The sequence below is a fragment of the Salvelinus namaycush genome, chromosome 3, assembly GCF_016432855.1.
Source record: "Salvelinus namaycush isolate Seneca chromosome 3, SaNama_1.0, whole genome shotgun sequence".
Classification (NCBI taxonomy): Eukaryota; Metazoa; Chordata; class Actinopteri; order Salmoniformes; family Salmonidae; genus Salvelinus; species Salvelinus namaycush.
This window is the reverse complement of record NC_052309.1, coordinates 31576192-31598376: the sequence shown is the minus strand read 5'-3', so window position 1 is coordinate 31598376 and position 22185 is coordinate 31576192. Positions and strand designations below refer to the sequence as shown.

The 22185-nt window shown below is 42.1% G+C and overlaps 1 protein-coding gene across 1 annotated transcript in view; it reads right to left on the bottom strand.

The window, feature by feature from the left end:
* The window catches only part of abr (ABR activator of RhoGEF and GTPase), a 222573-nt gene that overhangs the window by 128341 nt on the left and 72047 nt on the right, over positions 1 to 22185 (bottom strand). Inside the window, exon 2 of the mRNA XM_038975573.1 lies at positions 12834 to 13012. Within this exon, the coding sequence (XP_038831501.1) occupies positions 12834 to 13012 (179 nt within the window). The remainder of the gene's footprint in view (positions 1 to 12833; positions 13013 to 22185) is intronic.

Below are 22185 nucleotides of genomic sequence, written 5' to 3'. Positions count from 1 at the left end.
TTTCTATAGGCTAGGCCTACTATATCTATTTCTCAACATTCCTAATATTAAGCACATTGCTTATATTTACAACAGGAGTATAGCCTACCTGGCTGGCATGAAAATAAACCACGGGAAAAGCATCCTCCATTCGCTATTTAAGTGCATAAACAACATGTATTTTTCCCGCTGCCCCTGTTTCAAGACAGGTGCATGATAATGGTCCATTCTAAATAAAAACAAATGTCACATTATTTAGTATATGTAAAGACGAGATTAAATCAAGAATTGTCTGATGGGTGACAATATTAGCCTATCACTTGTGAATTATATTAATCCGCTTTACAAGGGGTGAAGAGCCTAACTGCCATTTCTAAGCAGTGCGTGAGTTAAGTTTGGGGACGATCATTTTCACTGTAAAAATGCACCTTTAAAATAAAAGCATTACATGCATAATTGCATTGGCGGTCACTTTTGATAATGGTGTTTTCCGCTAATGGAAAATTTGCGCTTTTAGCCTAACTACAGTACCATGTGGCCATTGCTGCGCTTATAATGTGAAGAAATAGCCTAATAGTTTTTGATGCTAATGGTTGTATTAATTTGGGATCTATCGCATCCCACAACTGTCCCAGACTATGTTTGGAAAAAGTATTTCTCGCACAGAATAGAATAGGTTGACTTTTGTACTATGGGGGATTGTAGATTGACATAGGCTAGTGCTTTTGCTGTTCGTTAGGCCTACTCATCTTGTTGGCTGACAAAGTAAATGTGGACAGTTCTTCCAATATCTTCAATATGCACCTCGGAATTGGATAAGGACGCACGCAGTTGCGTCCCCGAAGTGTCTGTCTTCACTTGTAGCCTGTGAGAAAGACCCGATCACATGATGGAGAGCCATGTGAGTGAGAGACTTCGGATTACGCAGCACACGCAGGCAGAAAGGCACAACTCAGCACTCCGGCCTGCAAAAGGCATGTTTTTTTTAGGGTGCATTAAGGCCAGAAAGGGGATGCCGCCATGAAATTCGAGGCATTATCAAGTGCTTGTCAAATTGTGATTGAGAGACTATTGGAGTGAGTACAGCCTGCCCAAAAAACTAAGCAGAGCTCATGCCTTTCAAGCAACTTTTTCAAATCATCATAAAAGTCTCATCATGCAGCCTTACTATGTATTAAAAATCCAAACATATAGCCCAACGTTTGTAGAACAACTAAAGTTACATTAATAACTAAATTAAGCATATAGGAGTACCTATTTCTTTGTTAACAACTCAACACCCCCAAATCGTTCGGAGAAAATATTTCTATTTGATTCGTTTTTAAAAAGCCAGGAGATGCTAAATGTCTTTATTAATTAACGGTCTATTACTGTGAGACCGACAGTGATTTGTTTGAGAATCACCAGCTGACGAAATTCTTTACCGCCACAGCCCTAATCATGGCTAAATTGTATCTAATTTCACTGTGATTGGTGAGTCAACATGCAATAATACCTGTATACTGTCAATCACAGAATTATGATTTGCATTTAGATTAACAAAATCAGATGAACTGTTCCCTGTCCACTTGCATAACAAATGTTTAAAATACTTCAGGTCAGTGTGATCAATGATCATGCCTAAATACATTGATATGCATGATATGTGTGTGAGTTGTACAGTAGTAGACCTAGCTGCATAAACTGTGTGTTTGTGAACATCTGTCTCTCTCCCTATACTTCACAATATGTAGACCTCTTCAACTACTAAAAACAGACTTTAATCCAACTGAAGCAATCTATTAATGTGTGTGATATAGTGTGAGTTTTACAGTATACCTAGCTTCATAAGCTGTATGTGTGTGAGCATCTCTCTCTCTACACCAATGTGATAAGTACTTTACACTACTGAAAAAAAAAAGTTAAAAGACTTAAGACTTAAAAGTACTACTTACGTTGTTTTTTTGGGGGTATCTGTATTGTACTATTTATATTTTGCTGACTTTTTCTTCACTACATTCCTAATGAAAATGATGCGCTTTTTACTCCATACATTTTCCCTGACACCCAAAAGTACGTGTTACATTTTGACAGGAAAATGGTCCAATTCACACACTTATCAAGAGAACATCCCTGGTCATCCCTACTGCCTCTGATCTGGCGGACTCACTAAAAACAAATGGTTTGTTTGGAAATTATGTCTGAGTGTTGGAGTGTGCCCCCCTGGCTAGTGTGTGCCCCCCATCAATAGTGTGCCATCTGATTTGCTTAATATAAGGAATTTGAAATGGTTCATACTTTTACTTTGATACTTAAGTACATTTTTTGCAATTCCATTTACTTTTGATACTTAAGTATTTTTTAAACCAAATACTTTTGGACTTTTACTCAAGTAGTATTTTACTGAGCGACTTTCACTTGAGTCATTTTCTATGAAAGTATCTAAACTTTTACTCAAGTATGATATTTGGGTACTTTTTTCACAATTTATTAAAAATATATATTTTTTAGAAATTTGGCATCAGCGTTGCTAGCTTCATTAAAAACTGTTCACTGATTTGGGATGTCCTTGGTCTTATCTATTTGTTAGAGTGCCTATACATGAGGCCAACTTTACCATATTATCCTGGAGGCATATTTGCAATCCCAGTCTCATTACTTTGTGTAAATAATATCTAGTAACTTTAAAAATGTGAAATTCGAATAAAAATTAATTGCTTAGCTTATATTTCTTCTGTGGCTGGATGAAATAGCAAACAATGGGAATTCAGCGAACACATGACTTCATCTTTGTTACTAATCAAATCAAATTTATTTATATAGCCCTTCTTAGATCAGCTGATATCAAAGTGCTGTACAGAAACCCAGCCTAAAACCCCAAACAGCAAGCAATGCAGGTGTAGAAGCACTCCCTGAAGAAACAGTAACATCCATACTGTAGTTTGGCAGATGTAATAGATTTCGTTCTCAGTGTGTGCACCCTTATGCTCACTGAAATCTATGCCCACTGATGAATAGCATCTCCCACTGGGCGAAATGGTGTGGAAAGGGCCTCCCGAGTGGCGCAGTGGTCTTAGGCACTGCATTGCAGTGACACTAGAGATTCTGGGTTCGAGTCCAGGCTCTGTTGCAGCCTATGTGTTCTGACCATTGCTTCATGAGTCATCCTTTTGCAGATCAATTTGCTGTGTGAACCCACTGCTGCAGAGGAAATGTCTGTTGGTGCGATGTCTCTCTCCCACCACTAGGTGGAGATGGAGCTGTACCACTGGCCTGTACTGTACCATAGTACATGAGGAAGGAAACCTGTTGGGTCACAATGATATAGAGATATGATCGCAAGCTACTCTGTTGGAACAACTGACAATGTTGTTCTATTCAGCATGAACTAGAGATTCCAGGTGTATAAAATAAGTCAATTTGACTAAAAGCGGTCTCTCCTTAGTTCACAATACAGTGTGACTTAACACTACAAACTACACTCCAGGCCTCAGCTTTTTTTTCATAACCTTTTTACACACATTCCATTTTTGTATGGCTGTTTCACATGACCTTTCAGTCAGCCTGAGGCCTTTGTGGAAGATGGAGGTCAGGACGGGTTCAGCTCTGTCCCTGCCGAGAGCCCAGTGTGTAAGGATCGAGAGACACACCTGTGCACACACACACAGTGCTCCTAACCTACTGTCACTAATATCACCACTGACATTAGTACGGTACCCCTTGGGCTCTGCTCATTGAGGAGGTATTCCCAACAACTGGGTTAGTTTGTGTGATGCTTGTGTGAACACAGGATAAGCTAGCCCAGGGACAGTCTTAGCCTGGGGCTAAGAACCATGCAGTGTGAAAAGGCCTCCTATGTCTCAGAGAGAGGACAGCAGATTGTAGCTTAGTGCTAATAGCTACCGATGTCATTCCGAGGATGTGAATGAATGCAGCACCTGCAGTGTTACTGTGAAGAAAGAATTCTAGTGGTTAATTACATGGGCCTACAGGAAGTAGGCACAATGTTACCAAAGACAGTAATTTGTACCATCAGTGGGTAGTGGAGGACTTCATTTCCCACAAAGCATTGTGGCTTTCTTCTCAAACTGTGTTTTGAAGTGCAGTTGTGAGCAATGTTCCCTCTAAACTGCATGCGGACGCGCAGTCCCCCGAGACTGTCGCGCAGCTCCCTGGGACTGCCGTGCAGAAGAAATATCAGCCAACAGAGAGAAGCACAAGATTGAACTTCACTCAACTTTCTAGAGCACTGCAGCAGTAATGAATGATGTAATAAGCACTGCAGCAGTAATGAATGATGTAATAAGCACTGCAGCAGTAATGAATGATGTAATAAGCACTGCAACAGTAATGAATGACGTAATAAGCACTGCAGCAGTAATGAATGACGTAATAAGCACTGCAGCAGTAATGAATGACGTAATAAGCACTGCAGCAGTAATGAATGATGTAATAAGCACTGCAGCAGTAATGAATGATGTAATAAGCACTGCAGCAGTAATGAATGATGTAATAAGCACTGCAGCAGTAATGAATGATGTAATAAGCACTGCAGCAGTAATGAATGATGTAATAAGCACTGCAGCAGTAATGAATGAGTAGGAAAGTGCATCTATAGGCTTGCGTTGCTGTTATTATTAACGGCTTGGGTTTTTCTAATATCGAAGGAATATTTCACTTTCTCTGTTCATAGGAATAACAACATGAATTTGTGTACAAGGCAGAAATAATGCGGTGTGACTCGAGTTTCGCCATCAGCTGAGATCAAAACAAGAGCTGCATGTAGCCACGTGTGCACATTTTGTTCATATCCTTTGCTAGCTAGTGAGTTATTAGCCTAGTTATAGATCATTTGTAGTCAGCAATAGGGGAGTGATTGCTTCCTACAAAAGCACAAAAAAATTAAGACAGGTAGAGCTTTTTTTTGTCCTAAAGGGGCAGTGTTGTATTTTAAGAGAGGCTTGAATGAGCTATGTAGCCAATAGGTAGCATAATTTGTCAGATTTTCTGTAATAATGGTATGGGAATAATCATGCATTTTATTGGTGGTTTCTTGCTTCAAACACAACATTTTCAGTCACCTCATTCTCTGAAGGACAAGTGGATAAACAGGTTAATGTCAATGCCCTGCATGTTTTCTTTTTTTAAGTCTCATTGAATATAGACCTACATTGAACACCACACATTGGCTGCTACTGTAGGCTGAATAATAGAACAGCCATTTCCATGTTAAAATCTTATGTGATGCATTTTCTCCATCGTTTTTTATGTGAGGCCACTCTGGTAGGCCTACATTATGATCAAATAGCCACTCTAGCCTACTTGGCCACTTAAAACTACAATTTAAAGTGGTTACAGCCTCAGTGTTCACAGTAAACACGCACTAGAAGATGCACAGATGTTTCACAATGTTCAAGTTTGCGCTCAGCAGAAAAATATTAGAGGGAACATTGGTTGTGACCACAATGAATTACTCTCACAGTAGGAATAAGAAGTAACCCGGCCCCAGACCTTGCAAGCCGGAGTTGTGCACCTCTGCAATACTGTTCTTTACTCCAGTGTTTGCTTGTGTGCGTGTGCGTGTTAGGGTTGAAACGCTACGTGTATTCGTATTGAACCGTTCAGTATAGGGTCCACGGTTCGGTATGCACTGCGAACCGAACAATACATTAATCATAACTAGGAAAATATATATATACACATTTCATTGTAAAAAAAATATTATTGCATAAACTTCTCTAGGATAGGGGGCAGCATTTTCACGTTTGGATGAAAAGCATACCCAAATTCAACGACCAGCTACTCATCCCCAGAAGATGAAATATGCATATTATTAGTAGATTTGGATAGAAAACACTCGGAAGTTTCTAAAACTGTTTGAATCATGTCTGTGAGTATTACAGAACTTATTTAGCAGGCGAAACCCCGAGGACAAATCCAGATTTCTAATTGACCTTCTTGCAGTTCCTACCACTTCCACTGGATGTCAACAGTCTTTAGAAATTGGGTTTTTTCCTTTGTGTAATGAAGAAGTACGGCCATCTTGAACGAGGGTCACTTGAAGTGTACTGTTTGTTAGAGGCGCATGACCAGAAAGCTAGCTACAGTTTGTTTTAATCCTGTATTGAACACAGATCATCCCGTCTTCAATTTTATTGATTATTTATGTAAAAAAATACCTAAAGTTGTATTACAAAAGTAGTTTGAAATGTTTTGGCAAGGTTTACAGGTAACTTTTGAGATATTTTGTAGTCACGTGGCACAAGTTGGAACCAGTGTTTTTCTGGATCAAACGCGCCAAATAAATTGACATTTTGGATATATATCGACAGAATTAATTGAACAAAAAGGACCATTTGTGATGTTTATGGGACATATTGGAGTGCCAACAACAGAAGCTTGTCAAAGGTAAGGCATGAATTATATTTTTATTTCTGCGTTTTGTGTCGCGCCTGCAGGGTTGAAATATGATTCTCTCTCTTTGTTTACTCTGTTGCTATCCTCAGATAATAGCATCGTTTGCTTTCGCCGAAAATACTATTTGAATTCTGACATTTTGGCTGGATTCACAACCAGTGTAGCTTTAATTTGGTATTTTTCATGTGTGATTTAATGAAAGTTTGATTTTTATAGTAATTTATTTGAATTTGGCCCTCTGCATTTTTTCTGGCTTTTGGCCAAGTGAGACAGTAGCGTCCCGCCCAAACTCAGATTTTTGGATATAAATATGAACTTTACCGAACAAAACATACATGTATTGTGTAACATGAAGTCCTATGAGTGTCATCTGATGAAGATCATCAAAGGTTAGTGATTAATTTTATCTCTATTTCGGCTTTTTGTTACTCCTCTCTTTGGCTGGAAAAATGGGTGTATTTTTCTGTGACTTGGTTCTGACCTAACAATCGTTTGGTGTGCTTTCGTCGTAAAGCCTATTTGAATTCTGACATGTTGGCTGGATTCACAACAAGTGTAGCTTTAATTTGGTATCTTTCATGTGTGATTTCATGAAAGCTTGATTTTTATAGTAATTTATTTGAATTTGCGCTCTGCATTTTTACTGGCTTTTGGCCAAGTGGGACGTTAGTGTCCCACATATCCCAGAGAAGTTAACGTGGGAAAAATATCGACATAGTAATGAAGTTGTCTTTTTTTAACTTGAGAGCGAGTTGTCAGAAATGCGATCTGTTGCTCTAACAACATACAGTTGGACGTCTAGAGCTACCTTACTGTAAGGCTCATTTCATTACGGCAGAGTGGGAGATAAAAAGCCATGTCCTTCAAACACGTCCCATTGAGAGTAGTCACACCAGTGTAAACTTGGGGGAAGAGCTATGGGAAGTAGTTGCAGTGTTGAAGTAGGATAGGGATAATGTAATGATTCCTGTGACCACTGACAACGCTAGAAATACTGCAAACGCTGTTGCACTAGCTGTACTGGGGCCACAGAGCGGATGCTTTGCTCACGTTATTAATCTAGCATCTCAAAAAGCAATGTCAGTGAATCCAATCTCTCGCCTCCTAGCAAAGATCAGGAAAATGGTATCCTTCTTTCATAAAAGCACAACTTCTGCACGTGTTTTCAAGACAAAACAGGAGATGCTGGAGCTGCCAAACCACAAACTAATCCAAGATGTCCCTACTAGATGCAATTCAAGCCATGACATGGTTGAGAGATACCTTGAGCAGAAAGTTGCGGTGTATTCTACACTGACTGATCAAGCTGTGAGGAAGAATGTCAAAAATATTGTGACTTAGTCTGAAAATGACAAACAAGCAGAGGAAGTTATCAAAGTGTGCAAACCTCTCAAAACAGTCACAACACTGATCTGCACTGAGAACATTCCATCAGTTTCCATGGTCCTGCCTATGAAAACAATTATCCTGAAATCAATGGTGGCATCTTTGAAATTAACCAGTTAAGCTAGTTGAGAACAAGTTCTCATTTACAACTGCGACCTGGCCAGAATAAAGCAAAGCAGTGCGACAGAAACAACAACACAGAGTTACACATGGAATAAACAAGTGCACAGTCAACACAACAGAAAAAAAGAAAGTCTATATACAGTGTGTGCAAATGGCATGAGGTGGTAAAGCAATAAATAGGCCATAGTAGCAAAGTAATTACAATTTAGCAGATTAACATGTGATAGATGAGCAGATGATGGTGTGTAAGTAGTGATACTGGTGTGCAAAAGAGCAGTAATGTAAATAAAAACAATATGGGGATGAGGTAGGTAGATTGCGTGGGCTATTTACAGATGAACTATGAACAGCTGCAGCGATCGGTTAGCTGCTCAGATAGCTGATGTTTAAAGTTAGTGAGGGAGATATAAGTCTCCAACTTCAGCGATATTTGCAACTCGCTCCAGTCACTGGCAGCAGAGAACTGGACAGAAAGGAAGGCCAAAGGAGGTCTTGGCTTTGGGGATGACCCGTGACATATACCTGCTGGAGCGCGTGCTACGGGTGGGTGTTGTTATCGTAACCAGTGAGCTGAGATAAGGTGGAGCTTTACCTAGCATAGACTTATAGAGGACATGGAGCCAATGGGTCTGGCGACGAATATGTAGCGACGGCCAGCCGACGAGAGCATACAGCCAACGAGAGCAGCCGACGAGAGCATATGCAGTGTTGGGTGGTATAAGGCACTTTGGTAACAAAACGGATGGGACTGTGATAGCAAATTAGATTTAGTCTGAGTAGAGTATTGGAAGCCATTTTGTAGATGACATCGCCGAAGTCGAGCATCGGTAGGATAGTCATTTTTACGAGGGTAAGTTTGGCGGCGTGAGTGAAGGAGGCTTTGTTGCGAAATAGAAGTGATCTGTTTGTTAACTTGGCTTTCGAAGATTTTAGAAAGGCAGGGCAGGATGGATATAGGTCTGTAACAACAGTTTGGGTCTAGAATGTTACCCCCTTTGAAGAGGGGGATGACCGCAGCAGCTTTCCAATCTTCAGGGATCCCGGATGAAACGAAAGAGAGGTTGAACAGACTGGTAATAGGGGTTGCAACAATGGCGGCAGATAATTTTAGAAAGAGAGGGTCCAGATTGTCTAGCCCAGCTGATTTGTACGGGTCCAGGTTTTGCAGCTCTTTCAGAACATCTGCGATCTGGCCCCTCGATTAGCTGCGAGGGGTGCGGAGCTGTTGACCGGGGTTGGGGTAGCCAGGAGGAAAGCTTGGTCAGCCGTAGAGAAATGCTTATTGAAATGTTCGATTATCATGAATTTATCGGTGGTGACCGTGTTCGCCTAGCCTCAGTGCAGTGGGCAGCTGGGAGGAGGTGCTCTTGTTCTCCATGGACTTTACAGTGTCCCAAAACTTTTTGGAGTTAGAGCTACAGGATGCAAATTTCTGTTTGAAAAAGCTAGCCTTTCATTCCTAACTGACTGTGTGTATTGGTTCCTGACTTCCCTGAACAGTTGCATATCGCGGGGACTATTCGATGCTATTGCAGTCCGCCACAGGATGTTTTTGTGCTGGTCGAGGTCAGTAAGGTCTGGAGTGAACCAAGGGCTATATCTGTTCTTAGTTCTACATTTTTTGAAAGGGGCATGCTTATTTAAGATGGTGAGGAAATTACTGTCAAAGAACGATCAGGCATCCTCGACTGACGGGATAAGGTCAATATCCTTCCAGGATACCTGGGCCAGGTCGATTAGAAAGGCCTGCTCGCAGAAATGTTTTAGAGAGCGTTTGACAGTGATGAGGGGTGGTCGTTTGACCGCGGACCATAGAGGATGCAGTCAATGAGGCATATTGGAGGTGTATTTGGAGGGCAATAATATATAATATCTAGGAGGGTGCCCATGTTTACGGATTTAGGGTTGTACCTGGTGGTTTCCTTGATAATTTGTGTGAGATTGAGGGCATCTTAGATTGTAGGACTGCTGGAGTGTTAAGCATATCCCAGTTTAGGTCACCTAACAGAACGAACTCTGAAGATAGATGGGGGGCAATCAATTCACATATGGTGTCCAGGGCACAGCTAGGAGCTGAGGGGGGTCTATAACAGGCGGCAACAGTGAGAGACTTATTTCTGGAGAGATTCATTTTTTAAATTAGAAGCTCGAACTGTTTGGGCATAGACCTGGAAAGTATGACAGAACTTTGCAAGCCATCTCTGCAGTAGATTGCAACTCCTCCCCCTTTGGCAGTTCTATCTTGATGGAAAATGTTGTAGTTGGGTATGGAAATCTCAGAATTTTTGGTGGCCTTCCTAAGCCAGGATTCATAGACGGCTAGGATATCAGGGTTGGCGGAGTGTACTAAAGCAGTGAGTTAAACAAACTTAGGGAGGAGGCTTCTGATGTTAACATGCATGAAACCAAGGCTTTTTCGATTACAGAAGTCAACAAATGAGAGTGCCTGGGGACACACAGGGCCTGGGTTAGCCTCCACATCACCCGAGGAACAGAGGAGGAATAGGATGAGGGTACGGCTAAAGGCTAGCAAAACTGGTCGTCTAGTGCGTTGGGGACAGAGAATAAAAGGAGCAGATTTCTGGGCGTGGTAGAATATATTCAGGGCATAATGTGCAGACAGGGGTATGGTGGGCTGCGGGTACAGTGGAGGTAAGCCCAGGCACTGAGTGATGATAAGAGAGGTTGCATCTATGGATATGCTGGTTATACTGGGTGAGGTCACCGCATGTGTGGGAGGTGGGACAAAGGACATATCCAAGGCATGTACAGTGGGACTAGGGGCTCCGCAGTAAACTAAAACAATGATAATTATCCTAAACAACAGTATACAAGGCATATTGACATTTGAGAGAGACATAAAGCGAGGCATAAAGCAATCACAGGTGTTGATTGGGAGAGCTAGCTAAGTCAACAACGGGTAAGACAACAACAGCTAATCATCAACAACAGGTAAAATGGCGATGAATGGGCAGAGAGGATCGGTTAACTACACACGGGGGCTGAGTTCGGGGCTAGGCCGACAGATAAACAAAGGTAAATAAAGTGGAGTACCGTGATAAATGAACAGTCCAGCAGGCATCAGCTATGTAGCCAAGTGATCATAGGGTCCAGTGTACAGCAATAGATGAAAAAGGGAAGCCGCTAGGTAGTCGTTACTACGCTAGCACGCAGGAGACACGGCGTTTAAAGTTAGCTGTCCGGGTTAAGTAGAAGCGTCTGCTCCGTCATCCGGCAAAGGCCGGTTGAAGGCACAGCTGATGGAATTACGTCTGCGGAACAGTCGTGGTGGTACGGCGGGACGCCATGTCGACGAAGGGACCGGGCCAGATGGCGAAAGAGCTATTGAAGTTGTTGTAATTTCGTTTGCTAGCCGGGAGAGGCGCCTGGCTCAGGGCTAGCTTCAGGGCTGGGTCACTCAGTGGCAGCTAGCTAGCTGTGATGATCAATGGTCCAGGGTTTACGGGAGAAATCTGGCGTTGTAGTGGAGAAAAACAGTCCGAGGCTGGCAGGTATTATCCAGGCTAAAAAAACATCTGGTGCCTGAGCAGAGGTTAAAGGCCGCTAGCAGTGGCTAACAATGACTAAATAGCTAGTAACTTAACTAATTAGCTGGCTACCTTCTGATGAAAGTTTTGGCTATAGGGTCTAAGAAAAATTGCGGATTCGTGTCACTGAGTGAGGCGGGTTACCGGAAGGTATATTTAATTTAAAAATGGAAAAAGAGACTGAAAAATAAATTGGAATATATACAGAAAAGATGAAAAATACAAAAAGTAAGTGATAGGACAACAAACCACGTCTGGACTGCTACGCCATCTTCATCTGATGAAGATGAACCCGCAGTAAGGGGTGTCAAGACTGCTATCAGAGTTAACCTGGAGCCTAGATATGCTGGCCCCGGTGTCAAAGACTTCTTACACAAGAGCACTGCTTTGGACCCCCGGTTCAAGTCCCTACTGCACCTGGATGCTGCTGCTCGTCTGAGAGTCTACAATGAAATCACAGCAGAGATTGTGACCAATATTTAACAGGTATTTTATTTATTTTGTTAATGTGACATTTATTAATTAGTGATTTAACAATTAATTATAAAACAGTAATTGTAATTGTCATAATAGTGTCTGATATTTCTAACAAGAAATCATATTTTTAAAGCCACTTCAGAGATAGTAATTTATCTAATTTAATTCTGCAGGGTCAAGCCACAGATACCACAGGAGCCAACCCCTCTCAAGAGACGGCAGACAACAGGGGTTCTCCTCCAGAAAAGAAGTCTGCCATGGCTGAGCTTTTTGGGGGGGTTGTTCACGACCCAGGAGCAGGGAACCAAGTCAAAGGTCAAGGTCATAGAGGAGGAGGTGACCTCATACAGGGAAGTGGAATGTATTCCCCGGATGCTGATCCACTTACATGGTGGAAGACCAAAGAGTTAATATACCCTCATGTTGCCATGTTAGCAAGGCACTACCTGGCTGTGCCTGGGACCTCTGTCCCTAGCGAGAGGGTATTCTCCACAGCAGCTGACATTGTCACAGCAAGCCGATCTGTGCTCACTGCAGATAATGCGGATAGACTAATCTTCTTAAAGAAAAACTTGAAAATCTGATAAAAATGTTTATATTTTTTTCAAGTAACCAGTCTTAAGTGGTCCTATTTTGTTTAAGGCACTGCTATGTGACTTAATTTTGATATATGCTGCTGGACTATGCACTCTTGTTGAAATTCTGTTTTAAATTACTATTTTATTTCATGTTATAAGGCAGGCACTGCTGTTTTTTTTGTCCCTTTGTTTCCATATGCTCCTGGGAATTCAAGCTACCCATGTTTACTATTATAATAAATGGAAAATACCGAACTGTGACGCCACCATATCGTACTGAACCATGAGTTTTGTGAACTGTTTCACCCCTAGTGTCTGTGCGTAAACGCGTGTGTACGGGACTCACCCCGGGCAGCAGGTCCTCTGGTGGGACGGGGGAGATGGCCTCTCCATCAGGGCCGCATGCACACAGGCTGGGGGAGATGGTGGGGGACTCGTCTATGAAGGGCATGGTCTCTGAACCGTCCTGACTCTTACGATCCTCTGCTGCATCACCGTCATACCCGTCTGTGTTATAGTTGAAATCTGAAGGAGAGAGAGGAGAGGGGTTAGGATACAGTGTATAAAGAATGATGGGAAACACAGACCCATGTTGAAGAGAGAGTAAGATGGAGAGGGTGGGGGAAGAGAGTGAGAGGGTGAGGGGAGAGAGCGAGAGAGAGGGTGGGGGGAGAGAGCGAGAGAGAGGGTGGGGGGAGAGAGCGAGAGAGAGGGTGGGGGGAAGAGAGTGAGAGGGTGGGGGAGAGAGAGGGTGGGGGGTGGACAATGAGAGCGAAAAGGGAACTAATGTGGGAAATGTGTAGGCTGGACATTCTGGACAAGATAGATTGAACCTGTCCCACAACAAGCTGGACACAGCTGAATGAATACTGTAGTGCAAAAACTAGTATGTTATCCAGGGCTATAGGCTACTACAGAAGAACTACTACAATACAGAGCAGCTGTGGCATTACTAGATAATGCCATTGCTGAGGATACTTGAATAAGCACAAAAGCACATATAGTACCAGTCAAAGGTTTCAGCACACCTACTCATTCAAGGGTATTTATTTTTACTATTTTCTACATTGTAGAATAATAGTGAAGACATCAAAACCATGAAATAACACATATGGAATCATGTAGGAAGCAAACAAGTATTTTGACATTCTTCAAAGTAGCCACCCTTTGCATTGCTGACAGCTTTGCACACTCTTGGCATTCTCTCAACCAGCTTCATGAGGTAGTTATCTGGAATATATTTCAATTAATAGGTGTGCCTTGTTAAAAGTTCATTTGTGGAATTTCTTTCCTTCTCAATGCATTTGAGCCAATCAGTGTTGTTGTGACATGGTAGGGGTGATATACAGAATATACTGTAGCCCTATTTTGTAAAAGACCAAGTCCATATTAATGGCAAGAACAGCTAAATAAGCAAAGATAAACGAGTGTCCATCATTACTTTAAGACATGAAGGTCAGTCAATCCAGAAAATTTCAAGGACTTTTAAGGTTTCTTCAAGTGCAGTCGCAAAAACCATCAAGCGCTATGATGAAACTGGCTCTTATGAGTACCGCCACAGGAAAGGAAGACCCAGAGTTACCTCTGCTGCAGAGGATAAGTTCATTCGACTTAACTGCTCCTCAGTTTACAGCCGAAATAAGTGCTTCACATAGTTCAAGTAACAGACACATCAACATCAACTGTTCAGAGGAGACTGTGAATCAGGCCTTCATGGTCAAACTGCTGCAAAGAAACCACTACTAAAGGACACCAATAAGAAGAAGAGACTTGCTTGTGCCAAGAAACACGAGCAATGGACATTAGACCGGTGGAAATCTGTCCTTTGGTCTGATGTCTAAATTTGAGATTTTTGGTACCAACAGCCGTGTCTTTGTGAGACGCAGAGTAGGTGAACGGATGATCTCCGCATGTGTGGTTCCCACCATGAAGCATGGAGGAGGTGGTGTGATGGTGCTTTGCTGGTGACACTGTCAGTGATTTATTTAGAATTCAAGGCACACTTAACCAGCATGGCTACAACAGCATTCTGCAGCCATCCCATCTGGTTTGCGCTTAGTGGGACTATCATTTGTTTTTCAACAGGACAATGACCCAACACACCTCCAGGCTGTGTAAGGGCTATTTGACCAAGAAGGAGATTGATGGAGTGCTGCATCAGATGACCTAGCCTCCACAATCACCCAACCTCAACCCAATTGAGCTGGTTTGGGATGAGTTGAACTGCAGAGTGAAGGAAAAGCAACCAATAACTGCTGAGCATATGTGGGAACTCCTTCAAGGCTGTTGGAAAAGCATTCCAGGTGAAGCTGGTTGAGAGAATGCCAAGAGTGTGCAAAGCTGTCATCAAGGCAAAGGGTGGCTACTTTGAAGAATCTCATATAAAATATATTTTGATTTGGTTAACACTTTTTTGGTTACTACATGATTCCATATGTGTTATTTCATAGTTTTGATGTCGTCACTATTATTCTACAATATAGAAAAGTCTAAATAAAGAAAAACCCTTGAATGAGTAGGTGTCCAAACTTTTGTCTGGTACTGTATATAACCAATGTACTGTTTTGTAAGATGTAACTAAGACAAAATGAAACAGACTGTGGGTATTGGGTGCCTACAATACCCAACTGTAGTGTGCGTAGGTCGCAAGCCCATAGTAAGTCAATAGAGCTAACTGGCTAGCTACTACTGTTATCTAGCCAAATAATTGTTAGCTAGCTACCCACGAAGAATTGACATCTACCTTGGATAACATTGGTTTTAGTTAATTTTTGCCTGTTATACTATCTGGTTAGCTACATTATTACGATTCACATGTAGCTAGCTGATAGTTACAGTATGAAGTAAAACATTTGCTTTCTGTATATCTTGTTTCATCTCTATTGCCATTGTCCTGGCTAGATGTAGGAAGGTTCAGTAAATGGGTAAGTCCATCTTCAGTCAATATGGCTACGTGGCTAGCTAGCTAGCCACAAAGAATTGACATCAACTCTACCGTGCATTACATTAGTTTTAGGTCATTTTTGCCTGTTAAAACTAGCTGGCTGGCTAGCTAGATTACAATGACTTGCATATATCTATCTGATAATTATGAAGTAATATGTTTGCTTAGAGTATATCTTGTTTCTTCTCTATTGTTGCCATTGTCCTGTCTGGAAGGTTCAGTGAATGGGGAGGTGCAGCGTGGGGTAATACAGTAGGGGGAGTGCTACTGCTTCTCAAATGTAATGTTTTGTGTGTTCTCCACACTCTCGTTCTCACAAGAACGTACTCAAGAGAATGTCCTCGGACAATGAGTGTGGAACATGGTAGTATGCATATTGAGAAACACCCTGTGTGTTCCCATGAATGTCTAGGCCCTTCAGCTAGAGAGACTCTGGCTAGAAAGCCTCTCTCCACAACACACAGTAGTATTGAAAGGATCTAGCTGTGATGACCAAATTGAAAATTAAAGCAGTGTCAGAGAGAATTTGAAATCCTCAGTGGCATATAGGCCTACATAGACAATAGAGGCCTAATATGAACCGGACCCAGAGGGGCGGGACCAACCCATCTGTCAGTCACTGACGTGGTTGACAACACAGCCAATGGACCACCCACCTGTCACTCAACTACCAGATCCTCCCCATACACCACAGGGGCTTGCCTGTGTTGCCATGCAACGCGTCATGCCATCTGTTTTGCTGGGTGACAAGGGCATGAGAGCCAGCTGACTGAGAACAGGGCTATAGAGACATTCTAACTGCAGCCATACGGCTTTACATGCTTTATTAAGCACTGCTTATTCAAAACATAAACCTTCTGTACATGACTGGTAATTCAGACTCATGTGAAGCCCTATGGACCCCTTTATATTCCACAGTGTAAATCTTAATACAGCATCATTGATTTGTAATAAAACGTGAGACCAGCAGCCTGTCATCGTTGCCAGTATTGGCTATTAAAATATTGCCATTGTGGTGTCTGGTAAGTAAAATATGTCAAGGAAAATCACATGACGGGGAGTTTACTGCTACCATCTCTTATGACCGAAAATAACTTCTGGACATCAGAACAGAGATTACTAACCTCGAACTGGAAGAAACTTTTTTCTTTAACGAGTCCGACAAGAAGGATATACTGCTTTCCCGGGAACAGGCCGAAATACCCGTCATTTGCGAGAAAAAAAGACAGAGAAAAAAGGGGCTGAGGTCGGGCTGCCTTCTGAGAATTCGTAGGCGAGCGAGTAAACTCCCACTGCCATCCGTTCTATTGGCCAACGTGCAATCATTGGAAAATAAAATCAATGACCTACGATCAAGATTATCCTACCAATGGGACTTCAAAACGAATATCTTATGTTTCACCAAGTCATGGCTGAACGACGACACGGATAATATAGAGCTGGTGATATTTTCCATGCACCGGCATAACAGAGAAGCTACATCTGGTAAGATGAGGGTTGGGGGTGTGTGTCTATTTGTCAACAACAGCTGGCGGGCGATGTCTAATATTAAAGAAGTCATGAGGTATTGCTCACCTGAGGTAGAGTACTTTATGATAAGCTGTAGACCACACTATCTACCAAGAGAGTTCTGATCTATATTATTCGTAGATGTCTACTTACCACCAAACTGATGCTGGCACTAAGACTGCACTCAAACAACTCTAATAAGGCCATAAGCAAACAAGAAAATGCTCCTCCAGAAGCGGCGCTCCTAGTGGCAGGGGACTTCAATGCAGGCAAACTTAAATCTGTTTTACCTCATTTCTACCAGCATGTAACATGTGCAACCAGAGGAAATAAAACTCTTGACCACCATTACTCCACACACAGCTCTTCCCCACCCTCCATTTGGAAAATCTTAGCATAATTATTCCTACTTAAAAGCAAAAACTAAAGCAGGAAGTACATGTGACTTGCTCAATACGGAAGTGGTCAGATGATACGGATGCTACGCTACAGGACTGTTTTGCTAGCACAGACTGGAATATGTTCCGGGATTCATCCAATGACTCTCTCTATACCATTTATATTTCATATACCTTTGACTATTGGATGTTTTTATAGGCACTGTAATATTGCCAGCCTAATCTCGGGAGTTGATAGGCTTGAACTCACAAACAGCGCTGTGCAGCAAGCATTGCTAAGAGCTGCTGGCAAATGCAGTAAAGTGCTATTTGAATGAATGCTTACGAGCCTGCTGCTGCCTACCACCGCTCAGTCAGACTGCTCAATCAAATATCAAATCATAGATTTAATTATAATAAACACAAGAAATACGAGCTTTTGGTCATTAATTTTGTCAAAACACGGAAACTATAATTTCAAAAACAAAACGTTTATTCTTTCAGTGAAATACGGAACCGTTACGTATTTTATCGAATGGGTGGCAACCCTAAGCCTAAATATTGCTGTTACATTGCACAACCTTCAATGTTTTGTCATAATTATGTAAAATTCTGGCAAATTAGTAAGCAATGAGCCAAGCTGCCCAAACTGCGGCATATACCCTGACTCTGCGTGCAATGAACGCAAGAGAAGTGACACAATTTGCCTAGTTAATATTGCCTGCTAACATGAATTTCTTTTAACTTCTTATGGCTGCAGGGGCAGTATTGAGTAGCTTGGATGAAAGGTGCACAGAGGTGCCCAGAGTAAACGGCCTGCTCCTATGTCATAGTTGCTAATATATGCATATTATTAGTAGTATTGGATAGCAAACACTCTGAAGTTTCTAAAACTGTTTGAATTATGTCTGTGAGTATAACAGAACTCATATGGCAGGCAAAAACCTGAGAAGTTCCACTTCCTGTTTGGAATTTATCTGGGGGTGCCAGATTTTCAACCAAGCTCTCATTGAAAATACAGAGAGATATGGATGGGTTTTCACTTCCTACGGCTTCCACTAGATGTCAACAGTCAATAGAACTTAGTCTGATGACTCTAATGTGAAGGGGGGCCGAAGGAGACAGGAATGAGTAATCACTTCCACGAGCTGATCACGCATTCACCATGCGCCTTCACATGAGTAGGACGTCCGTTCCATCTCTCAACTGAAGTCAATGTAGTTCTCCGGTTGGAACGTTATTCAAGATGTATGTTAACAACATTCTAAAGATTGATTCAGTACATCGTTTGACATGTTTCTACTGACTGTAACGGAACTTTTGGACATTTCGTCACGTTATAGTGGTCACGCTTTGTGACTTTGGTTAGGGCTTTTGGTAAACAATTCCAAAGTAGCTAATTGGACATAATTTAGAAATGTCCTTATTTTTTAATGAAAAGTACATTATTGTCCATTAAAATAACATCAAATTGATCAGAAATACAGTGTAGACATTGTTAATGTTGTAAATGACTATTATAGTTGGAAACGGCTGATTTCTTATGGAATATCTACATAGGCGTACAGAGGCCCATTATCAGCAACCATCACTCCTGTGTTCCAATGGCACGTTGTGTTAGCTAATCCAAATTGATCATTTTAAAAAGGCTAATTGATCATTAGAAAAACCTTTTGCAATTATGTTAGCACAGCTAAAAACTTGTGTCCTGATTAAAGAAGCAATAAAACTGGCCTTCTTTAGACTAGTTGAGTATCTGGAGCATCAGCATTTGTGGGTTCAATTACAGGCTCGAAATGGATAGAAACAAAGGATTTTCTTCTGAAACTTGTCAGTCTATTCTTGTTTTGAGAAATAAAGGCTATTCCATGCAAGAAATTGCCAAGACACTGAAGATCTCGTACAACGCTGTGTACTACTCCCTTCACAGAACAGTACAAACTGTCTCTAACCAGAATAGAAAGAGGAGTGGGAGGCCCCGGTGCACAACTGAGCAAGAGGACAAGTATATTAGAGTGTCTAGTTTGAGACAGACGCCTCACAAGTCCTCAACTGGCAGCTTCATTAAATAGTACCCGCAAAACACTAGTCTCAACATCAACAGTGAAGAGGCGACTCCGGGATGCTGGCCTTCTAGGCAGAGTTCTTCTATCCAGTGTCTGTTATTTTGCCCATCTTAATCTTTTCTTTTTATTGGCCAGTCTTAGATATGCTTTTTCTTTGCAACTCTGTCTAGGCCAGCATCCCGGAGTCGCCTCGTCACTGTTGACCTTGAGACTGGTGTTTTGAGGGTACTATTTAATGAAGCTGCCAGTTGAGGACTTGTGCGGCGTCTGTTTCTCAAACTAGACACTCTAATGTACTTCCTCTTGCTGAAGTGTGTAGCGCGTAAAATGTGTCTGTCCTCAGTTGCAACACTCACCACAGAGTTCCAGATTGCCTCTGGAAGCAACATCAGCACAAGGACTGTTCGTTGGGAGCTTCATGAAATGGGTTTCCATAGCCGAGCAGCTGCACTCATGCCTAATATCACCTTGCGCAATGCCAAGCGTCGGCTAGAGTGGTGTAAAGCTCGCCGCCATTGGACACTGGAGCAGTGGAAAAATGTTCTCTGGAGCAATGAATCACGCTTCACCATCTGGCAGTACGACGGACAAATCTGGGTTTGGCGGATGCCAGGGGACTGCTACCTGCCCCAATGCCATGTGCCAACTGTAAAGTTTGGTGCAGGAAGAATAATGGTCTGGAGCGGTTTTTCATGGTTCAGGCTCCTTAGTTCCAGTGAAGGGAAATATTAATGCTAGAACATACAAAGACATTCAAGACAATTCTGTGCTTCCAACTTTGTAGCAACAGTTTGACAATGCCCCCGTGCACAAAGCAGGGTCCATACAGAAATGGTTTGTCAAGATCGGTGTGGAAGAACTTGACTAGCCTGCACAGAGCCCTGACCTCAACCCCATCGAACTCCTTTGGGATGAATTGGAACACCGACGGTGAGCCATGCCTAAATCACCCAACATCAGTTCCCAACCTCACTTTTTTTTCCTTTTTTTAAATTGTATTTCACCTTTATTTAGCCAACAAGTTCTCATTTGCAACTGCGATCTGGCCAAGATAAAGCATAGCAATTCGACACATACAACAACACAGGGTTACACATGGAATAAACAAAACATACAGTCAATAATACAGTAGGAAAAAATGCTCTAATGCTCGTGGCTGAATGGAAGCAAGTGCCCGCAGCAATGTTCCAAAATCTAGTGGAAAGCCTTCCGGGAAGAGTGGAGGGGGGACCAACTCCATATTAATAGCCATGATTTTGGAATGAGATTTGAGGTGTCAGCAGTTTTGGTCATGTAGTGTACATAATCCTATCGTTATGTTACGAAGTTACAGTCTAAAGCTTTTATTACATAGCCCAAATGTATTCTCTTTCCTTATATTATCTACAGAGTTAGAGGCCTGCATGCTTGGGAGAGAATCACCATATCATCAGACAGAGCTACATGAAGATGGAGAATGGATAACGGCCTCAAAGATAAATAGATAGCCTAACACTCCTCTTAAGACAGTCAAACATTCCCAACAAACTGTCCCAACATTCCTTGCTTTTCCATAATTCCCAGTTGGAAGATTCACAGAATAAGCTGAAAATCCAGTCTAACTAGTGGACTGCCACCTCCTACCCATCATGGTGTATCCAGTGGGAGGGGGTTGAGGGGATCTAACACGGGGAATGGGGTGAATGTAGGTCAGCCAGTGGGCCTCTGCTCTCTCTCTCTCACTACACTGCCTGCAGCTCTCCAACACACACAAACACGCTGGCCTTTACTGTCGGTCTCCACTGCTCTCCGTTTATAGGTTTGCCGGTCTGTCTGTGTTTCTATCTATGTGTTCCCATTTGCATGTTCTTTGCACACACTGTGTGTGTGTGTGTGTTCCTTTGTGCCTGTGCCTGTGTGTGTCTATCCGTGTGTGCTTGTTTGTGTCTGTGCGCGCGTCTGTGTTTCTATCTGTGTGTGGCAGTTTCTGCAGGTGTGTTAGTGCTGAGCGATTAACTGAAATGTCTGTTCTTTTTCGGTTCTTAAACTACTCTGAACAAAAATATAAATGCTACATGTTAAGTGTTGGTCCCATGTTTCATGAGCTGAAATAAAAGATGACATTTTCCATTAATTCTGTGCACACATTTGTTTACATCCCTGTTAGTAAGCATTTGATCCTTAGTCAAGACAATCCATCCACCAGACAGATGTGACATATCAAGAAGCAGCATGATCGTTACACAGGTGCACCTTGTGCCGGGGACAATAAAAAGCCACTCTAAAATGTGCAGATTTATCACAACACAATGTCACAGATGTCAAGTTTTGAGGGAGCATGCAATTGGCCCACCAGAGCTGTTGCCAGAGATTTTAATGTTCATTTCCATACCATAAGCTGCCTCTGTCATTTTAGAACATTTGGCAGTACGTCCAACCGGCCTCACAACCGCAGACCACGGGTATGACGTTGTGTGGGCTAGCGGTTTGCTGATGGCAACGTTGTGAACAGAGTGCCCCATGGTGGTGGTGGGGTTTTGGTATGGGCAGGCATATTTGGTATGGGCAGGCATTTCCTTACATGAACTAACTCAGCAACATTTTTGAAATTGTTGCATGTTGCGTTTATATATTTTTTCAGAATAATTGACCAATGTCAATTCAATTATTTGACTTTCATTTAGTTTTTTTCTGTGAGCTCAACGCGCACATTGCACAGTTTCTCTAGAGAAATCAGATCCAGGCTTAACTCTGATTTAGTAGGGAGTTGTAGTTTCCAACAGGACAATATTCCACATAATTACCACGTTGTATGTGCTAAAC